The 9,233-nt window shown below is 38.2% G+C and overlaps 1 protein-coding gene across 1 annotated transcript; it reads right to left on the reverse strand.

Annotated features, from left to right (window-relative positions):
- Positions 1–141: 141 nt before the first annotated feature.
- LOC133857324 (ubiquitin carboxyl-terminal hydrolase 4) lies at positions 142–8,929 on the reverse strand. Its single transcript, XM_062292544.1, has 6 exons — positions 8,579–8,929; positions 6,305–6,421; positions 5,754–5,852; positions 3,147–3,335; positions 2,641–2,822; positions 142–854 (listed from the first exon to the last, which is right to left on the reverse strand). The coding sequence occupies exons 1-6, from the start codon at positions 8,693–8,695 to the stop codon at positions 449–451; spliced, it is 1,110 nt and encodes a 369-aa protein (XP_062148528.1). The 5' UTR covers positions 8,696–8,929; the 3' UTR covers positions 142–448.
- Between the last annotated feature and the right edge of the window lie 304 nt (positions 8,930–9,233).

The raw sequence follows: 9,233 nt of genomic DNA on the forward strand, positions 1-9,233 counted from the left end.
ATTATTGTCATGATCAAATGTTACTACTAATAATTGCCAGCTTAGAAAAGGCAAATGAAGTTTACACTGTTCAAGAACCGTCATGAGCAGTTCCTACCATATGCATTGCATTTCTGATGTTTAACTAAACATTCTCAATCATGAAGAATACATTCTTTCTCTGTGAAATTCTGTCACACACACCATCCATATACACTGCTCTTTTTCTTCTTATTGTGAAAAACCAAAAGGAGAGTGTGCTTCCAACTTCCACTGTACATGGCAAGCACCCTAAGTATACATTTTTCACAACCCATAACATCTCATTGACATTTGACATCTCCTTTCCATAGGTTGAGAAAGGGAAAAAGAAGAAATAAGAAAGAAAAAAAAAAGACATAAGAAACAGAAGAAAAATGAGTCCAAGTAATTAAAATATCTAACCAAGTAAATGCAAAAGCCCCTCTTCTCAGCTCTTGTTACTGCAGCCCAGGCTCTCATAGAATAAAATGTACCCATGATCCGTATTACTTGAATATTCCTGCGCTGACCCAAAGAATGTCTGCACAAAAGACTCATCAATCATCTCAACATTTTCGTCATCAAAAAATAACCAATGGTTATGGCTTTTCACAAGGCAGACATAGTGGCCATGGTTGGGCCCACTTCCAACATGGACAACTACTGCAAACAGGGAATACTCAGAATCTGCATCTTCCATTGTGTTGCTCAGCTTCAGCTCAAGCGGGAAGACAACCCGGTATGATAGCTTCTTGTAGCGACCCAGCTGCTCAATATATTTGAAACGCTTTAGATGGATGACTAAAATGTGAGGTGGCTTCTTTATCTTCATCCTCTTCTGTGCTTCTTGCAAACTGGCATGCGAGAATGAGGTCAGCTTTCAGTTATCATACAAAAGAGAAAATAAACTTTATTAAATCAAAGTAAATTGTTACACTTAGCTCTTTTGGCTGATCTCGTTTTTCCTACAGCATTTATAAAAGCCCATACGGTATAAAATGTCTCTCAAGTATTACTCAATACAGTAAATAATTAAGCCAAGAGGAACTGGGGGGTGGCTGCACTCATAGACATGAAATTTGAATGCACAAAACAATAAAGAATGAAGTCATCAGAGAGTGCCATCACACCATATCATGTCAACAATCTTCCTATACATAAAAACTTTCATGCACTTTAAGAAGCAAGTGGACGATGGGTTTCATAATTAGAAGAGAGAAAAAGCTTTGTAGTGATAGTGGGGAGAGACTCGTAAAAGATCTTGAACCTCTCAATCTGATTGAAAGTTGTTATCAACAGATTATTGCGTCACTAAATGAATTACTTCAACATGATCCTTTTTTTTGATAAGTAATCGGAACTTCATTAAAAAAGCGTAAGGCGCCCCTTAGTACACAGGGAGTATACAAAGGAAGAGCCCAGTTAGCCCATAAAGCAGAACCCAACAAGACCCTCATAAACCCCAAAACCCTCGAGAGCCCCCAAAACCCAAAACAGTAAAAGCCCCCATTAAACACCCAAATAACAACAAAACCCTAATGAAACCCAAAACCCAGCTACAGAAAAAGCCCCCAAAAAAACCCAACCCAGAAAAAAAAAAAAAAAAACCCACAGACACGGTGGCGCGTGGACCCACGCGCGCCAGCGCCGAAGAGAAACCGCCGGAAAACCCACAAAAGACGCGGAAAGCGCCGGTGAAGCCGCCGGAGGTGCGCGTGCGCGGTGAAGAGGACCCAAACTCCGCAGATCTAACACCCAAGCTTCAGAAAACGCCCACGGCCACGCACTCCGGCTCCGGCGTGTGGCAGTCACCCGCAGCTGCAACGGCGGCGGGGAAAAGCCGGACCACGACGGAGAACCCTCCAGAGAAGCACGAGCACGTGGGTGAGGACCCAAGCAATGTAGATCTACTACCCAAGGAGCAAAAGAACCCATCAACCATACACAACGGCGCGACGGCCATCAACAAAACAACGAAAAAGACTGGAGTAGGCCGGCAGTCCTCTGGCGGGACGCGAGAGCACCGGAAAAACCCAACCACCGTCGAACTACACCCAAGAAGAAGAGAAACCCCAAACTAAAAGACTAAAAAAGAAAAGCACAAGGAGGAAGGGACCAGAAGAGGAGGAGGGAGGGAGGGTCCTCCCTCCCTCCCTCAAGACGGTTTACACTGGGAGGGAGACCTAAGGGTTTTTTCTGTGAGAGAGAGAGCGAGACAGGGTTGAATGGATCCGAAGAGGATTCAACATGATCCTTTTACAGGCAAAGAAACAAACATAAATTTTATGCTAAATAACCAGTCAATACAAATCTATTAATTTGCTCATAACATAGAATGCAAAAAAAAAAATAGAACTTGTCAGTGTTGATGGCTATTCAATTTTCGAGTGCTTCAGCAAGGGATGCACATATTATCACTTTAACTATCATCACCAAGCAAAAACCTAAGGCAAGCACTTGGTGTCAAGCTGAGCAAAATAGAAGCCAAAGCAGACAATAGTCTCTGATAAAACTGCTTCATCCAAATTACTCTGAGAAACATGCACTCAAATCTAACATCATACAACTAATAAGAAGGCAAGTAATGAGAGAAAAACCAAGACAGACAATGCCATATTAAAGTGAATAGAGGCTACCTACCTACAGCATTTGTCACAGAAAAATTTGTCCTCCGCATTCAATGTCTCGGTGGAGCTGAAGTTTTTCAAACAGCTTGTAATTGAACTATTCTGTTCAATATCAAGGCTCAAGTCTAAAAATGTTTCATCCCTTGCTGTCACTGTCTCACATCGCAGGCACTTCGTTTCATTGGTGAGTATTCCCTGACTCGAATAGCCATAAAAATTATGAGAATCCTTACAAAGGGCAGCATATAAAAAATTATCTATACCATCATTGCTCAACATCTTATTAAGGGGAACTAATATGCTGCTACTCGACACATCAGCAGAAACACAAGGATGACCTCCATTTTCTTTTTGTGGGAGGGGGGAGTTCGTTATGATAAGAATGTCATAGGGAAAGAGTGAATGGATATCAACAATTAGACCAATTCCCAAACCACCATGAATCATGGCCAGCAATCAATCATATGACTTGATACAAAGGAAATGCGAGCAACATAGGAAATGGCAGAGCAAAGTCACCTGAAAATTTTTGTGCACCCAGGTTACTAAAGGGTCTTTTAGATGACCATTGGCAAGAGTATTCTTTGGCCCATTTGCAGCTTTATCAGAAGGCGATGAAGTTTCAGGGTCACTTTTTGCAGCTTGGCCCTCTTTCTCCAGTATGTCAACAAGTTCATTCAGCAAAAAATTCAAAAATTCATGGGCATCCTACAAAAAGGAAATATGTTTATATTGTATATATAGAAGATAAATAATTAATCTTATTATCATTATATTAAACCAGAGAAAATAGAAAAAATACAACCAAGGTACAATTAACATCATATTTGAACCGTTGAAGTCTTGGAGAGAAATTAGCAAAACGAAGAAATGAGACACTGATATCAAAAGAGAAAAGGAACATTCACAATCTAGAATACTACCTATTGCCCCATTTAGTAAGGCATTATCCGAAGATGTCTATGCATAATCACATTCTCAATCCTTTACATAAGATAAACATGTATGGAAGCCCCAATGCCAATATATAACCACAGAGTTTGAGTATCTGGAAAACAGAAAGTTGCATTACAATAAAAGTATGCGCCAACATGCAACACCTACTACAATCATGCTTCTGCACATTGGCTGCCAATTGTAATGTTTGACAAAAAGTTTCCACCATTATTAAGGTTATGAGATGGTTTGGATTTACACAATCATTCATAACCACTTCAACTAGTCTCTCGGTTTCCAAAGCTTAAAGTACGTAGCATATACCAGCCTTTGTAGCCAAATGGTATTCCTCCTTCCAAAGGTCAAGGTATGGATCTTGTCCGTTATGGTATTCCATCTTCTCATAAATAGATTGCTTTTGTTCAATTGGGCTCTTATGGGGAAGTGGCCATGGCGCTATTTGCATGAGAGAGAAGCCTTGTGGAGAGTCGTAGTGGATTCTAAATATGGCAACTCATGGAGTGGTTGGTGTGCTAATAAGGCACATGGGTCGTATGGGATGAGGTTATGGAAAAATATCAGGAGGGACTGGGGGAGTTTTCTAGTCATACCAAATTTGAGGTGAGAGGCGGCTCCAAGATTATGTTTTGGCATCACATGTGTGGGGATCTAGTATGATTTTTGGGGATGAGGCCTTTAAGAAAGCTTTCCCAAATTTGTACAGTTTACTTGCATTAAGGATGCTTCTGTGGCATATTACTTGGGAGTTATCTAATGATTCCCATTAGTGGAATATAAGCTTTATCAAAGAGGCTCATGATTGGAAGACGGATGTGTTTGCTTCTTTTTTCTTTTTCTATGATAAGTAAATCTAATCTTATTGAAAGCATACGGCGCCCTTAAGTACACCGGATGTATACAAAAGGAAACACCTAACTAGAAAAAGAAAAACGAACAAAGAAATCGACAAAACTAAGCGACAGTGGGAGCAAAGGGTGTTTGCTTCTTTTTTCAATTTGATGTACTCCTTTAAATTAAGACGGGGAGGTGAAGACAAGTTTCACTAGACCCCTTCCAAGAGATGGATGTTTGACGTTAGATTTTTCTATAACATCATTGTTCCTCATGATAGCACCCCCTTCCTTTGGAAGAGTATTTGGTAGAATAAGGTTCCCATGAGAGCAGCGTTTTTTTCTTGGTCAGCCGCCCTACGGAAGATTCTCACCATCGATAACCTAAGTAAGTGACATGTCATTGTGATTGATTGACGATGTATGTGTAAGAGGAGTAAGGAGTGTGTGGATCATCTTTTACTCCATTGTGAGATTGCTAGTACCTTATGGAGTACTATTTTCAATCATGTTAAGTTAGCTTGGGTTATGCCTAAAAGAGTAGTAGACATTTTTGCTTTGTTGGAGAGGGTTGTGCAACTTAAAAGTGTAGTAGTGTGGAAGATGGTTTTAACCTGCTTTTTGTAGTGTCTTTGGAGTGAATGAAATTATAGAAGTTTTGAAGACTGCGAGAAGACAATGGAGGAACTAAAGAAATTTTTTTTCAAAACTCTTTACAACTGAACAACTACTTTAAACTATCTTAATTTGCTTAGTTTTCATGATTTTCTTCACCTTTTTCCTTTTCTAGCTATGTGTATCTCTTGTACACTTCCTGCATACCTGGGTTGCGCCTCTTGTGCTTTTTAATAATATTTTGATTACATTTAAAAAAAAAAAAAAAAAAAAACTATCTCCAGCAACTTCTAAAATTTGGCATTGCTAAATACTCAAACACTTAGATCTAGTAAACTGTGTAGTGTGTGCATGTGCATGAGTATGGGCAAACATGTGTAAATGGGTCTAATTCTCTGTCATCCTTCCATTTCTTTCAACGAAAAACCTTGTTAAATCAAGCAATGCAATTAAAATTACCAAAAACCTATCAAAAACAGTCCCCCGGAGCAACTAGACTAACAGTACCAATTTTAACAATGCATGGGGACAGAGCTCTTTGAATTTGTCTATGATTATTTCTTTCATTGTTGGTTAGTTGCAAAATAATATCAATTTCCTGTGTTATTATTATTATTATGTTTTCTGTAAGTTGGATTTCTTATATTTTGAAAAAAAAAATTATAAATGTCACTTTCCCCAGTTAAGATCATTTTGCTTTACAGTTATAGTATTAGATACATACCTGGTGCATATAGCTACGGAAAAGCTCATTTTGTTTCTTCAATCTTTGTACGAAGCGCTTTGGAGCAATGACACCTGTTTTCTTCTTCTGCGAACTTATCTACACAAAGGAACAATGAATGGTTGGCTGCACTATCATCGCTGAAAAGTAAAAAAGCATATATATTTTCCACAATAAATAGAACAATGGAAGGGAGAATTGCAAGATTTGTAGCTAACATAATTTATTTTTATTTTTTTTGATAATTGATTTGTAGCTAGCATTTTTAAGTATGATTACTATTTTGACTGAGCCAGGCCACTAAAGATTTCAATCATATCATGTCATAAAGAAGCTAGCTAGTACTTGTTCTGCTACCAACTTTTTCAAACAATACATATTGCAGACTTTTCTTGCACCATTCTCAAGAAACAAATATTTATTGCTTAAGAAATATAAATATATACGTGCGCATGTGTTTGTGTGTGTACCTTAAACAATCCCAAAAACTGTACCTTACTATATGTATGTGTGTGTTGTGTATGTATATATAATGAGGGATAGATATTTACCTGTGTAAATAGGTCTGCCAAGCATGTTAACAGATTCTCTTCGGCGTCCCCAATATTTTTGTTGTTTGCATAATACTCTAGAAGTTGTTCACGAAATGGGACACAAAAATAAAGAGCCTGCATGAAAAAAAGAAAACAGAAAAAGAAGATGACTTCGGAAAATGACTATCAAACATAATCACAATTCTGTCTACCCATCATTAATAATGTGTCAATAGATACTCTTCACCAAGTCTATATGACACAATTCATGTTCTCTGTTGGCCCTCCTGGATAACTACAATTACATAAGGCATATCTACGTGAAAGCTGATGGGCTCTAATCCTTGCAGAGCATAAAAAGAGAGTCCCAAAACGGGAATATGTAGACAGACACATTGATAGAAATATTACTGGGGATATTGATTTGGAAAACTGATAGAAATTTTTGATAACTTAGAAAACAAAAGTACAAAACTATGCAAATCTCAAATGGAGACAATAGTCGAGTATATGGAGTCAAGTTATTGTAAAGAACATGCATACATGACAAATATGTGGGGTGTAGAAAACATAGAGTATAAAAAATTAAAGGGAGAAACTACATTTACCCCCGGCAAACACTCAATCCCCCCAAACTTTTAAAAGTTGCAATTGACCACCCAAACTACCTAACCCTTTCACTTAGCCCCCTCCATTAGAATTCTTTGTTAAATCCGACGAAAAATGGGTAACATGTCCATTATACATGTATCATTTACATGAAAAATACAATTATGCCCTTAGATTAAAAAAAAAAAAAAACCCTTCTCCGGTCTTGTAGACCCATGGGTAGGTCATGGGTCTCCTCTCAGGGTGGTTTTTTGTTCTAATTTTTTTACGTGATGCAGGGGTACTATTGTCATTTTTTAAAATTTATTTTGACTTTAACAGAAAATCCTAACAGAACGGGCTAAGTGAAAGGGCTAGGTAGTTTGGGGGATCAATTGCAACTTTTCTTTAAATTAGGGGCTTCTTGTATACGTCCTGTGTACTTTGGGTTGCGCCCCTTTGCGCCTTTTCAATATATTTTACTTATAAAAAAAAAAAGGGAGTAATTGCAATTTGGGTGCAAGTTTTAAGGGGTAAAAGTGTAGTCTCCATCTAGCAACTGCAGAGCTATCATGAAATTTAAAATTGTGCCTGGCATAAATTAGTTTAACTTGAGAAAATAGTTTAGATTATCGAAAAAATGAAAATGAATACATGCCAAATACATATACCATACTACACCAATTTAGATATGATTTAGAATATATCATATAATAAAATAGTCTACTCAATTCAACTCTCTTGTCACTGCTTTGTGTCCTAAATTTAGTACACAACCAAACCCAAGCCTGGAGAAAGTAGGGTTGAGGTAGGTTTCTGGCCAGTGCAAAAGTTGGTTGATTTTCATTTTTGGATTATATGATAAAACAGTAACTACCTATAACCATATTTAACAAACCTTCGTTATTCATGTAATACATGCTGTATCCAAAAATTAATTAAGAAACAGAGCTGTGTTTGTTTTATAGAACATTACATTAGTAACAATATTTATGATGTGATTATCAAACTATAAAGTGCCACTAGATATGGCTAACAAGAGCGTGCACGCGCAAGTCCACTATTGAAGATTCCACATAGGTGCCAAAGGTGCAGGGCAGAGGCCCAAATGACTTTCATCTGTATTTCCTCAAGCAACCTGACAATGTGCACGGGTGCCTAAAGCACATTTCAAGCCAATGCTCAGCATCACATATGAACAATATAGCAATGCATAAGAAGAAAAAACTTATTTAAAAATTTTGATACGAAAGTCGTGCAAATTGAAACAACTTCAGAGTTCCTTTTCTCTCCGTTCTTTATAACTTGCCGGAGTGACCTCGCATATTCAGACCCAGACCCTCAATATTACAAATGGTACTAGTGCCTATCATGACCAGTTCAACAAACCGAGCACTTGCTAGACTAGCTAACCACTTACAGCTACACAGCCACAACCAAATTTTACACTCACAATCTGCACGAATAAGCAACCAAGAGCAACCATACAGCTTAAAATTTCCAAAACAAACTAAATCAATTCTAAAAATATGGTTATCATATTCTACCAACCCCCACAAGTCTAAACAATCACGCTCTCTTTACCACAATCAACACCTACCAAACAAAAATTCAAAAATAAACAGCTATATATTCCATCGGAAATTAAACCCTAATGCCAAAATTAACACACAAATTAAGAAATTGGATTCAATGGAAGCGAACCTGCAAGACGCTGTTACAATAGCAAGTGTTGCCGAAATTCTCGAGGCCGAAGTAGCGCTCGCCTTCCGGGAACTGGTCGCCGAGAGCCTTCTCCAGCTTGGAGCCCGCGGCACCCATTAGCGCGCGTCAAACACCGCTTGGACTTTGGAGACTCAGATCTTCAACCCGGTTCAACTCAGCGATTCGATTTGCGCTCCATCCAAGACTCGCTCTGAGTTTGTTATGTGTTGGAATCTTTAGGGTTTGTTTGAGAAGTTCGTTCGGACGGTTTAGGGGGGATATTTTGTTTCTTTGGGAGTGGAATGGGAAATGAGGGTTTCGTTCGAGAGGGGAAGAGAGAAAGACGAAGAAAATGAAGAAGGAAAATTTAATAAATACAAGATTATTAAAAAAAAAAAAAAATACTTAGGATAAAATAAGCTGCTGGCGCTCCACATCACAATTCACGTGGCGCGCCGATCTGTAAAAACTGGCCGAGGTTAGTTGTAATAAATTTTCAGGCCTAGCAAAAACTTAAGACGGATGTTCTTTCTAGTGTCAAACCTAACTCTAACTAGTGTTTAGTGCAGGTCAACTGCATTGGGCTTGCAATTTCATGGATTTAGGTCAAGATTAAACCATGTGAATAATAAAGCAATAAAAAAATATCAAAAGA

The sequence above is a fragment of the Alnus glutinosa genome, chromosome 14, assembly GCF_958979055.1.
Source record: "Alnus glutinosa chromosome 14, dhAlnGlut1.1, whole genome shotgun sequence".
Classification (NCBI taxonomy): Eukaryota; Viridiplantae; Streptophyta; class Magnoliopsida; order Fagales; family Betulaceae; genus Alnus; species Alnus glutinosa.

Coding starts and splice junctions, on each gene's coding strand:
- LOC133857324 (XM_062292544.1), bottom strand. CDS start 8,695: ATGGGTGCCGCGGGCTCCAAGCTGGAGAAGGCTCTCGGCGACCAGTTC. Junction 3,336..5,753: donor TCCGTAGCTATATGCACCAG/GTATGTATCTAA, acceptor TCCTTTTTGTAG/GATGCCCATGAATTTTTGAA. Junction 855..2,640: donor TTCTGTGACAAATGCTGTAG/GTAGGTAGCCTC, acceptor CTCGCATGCCAG/TTTGCAAGAAGCACAGAAGA.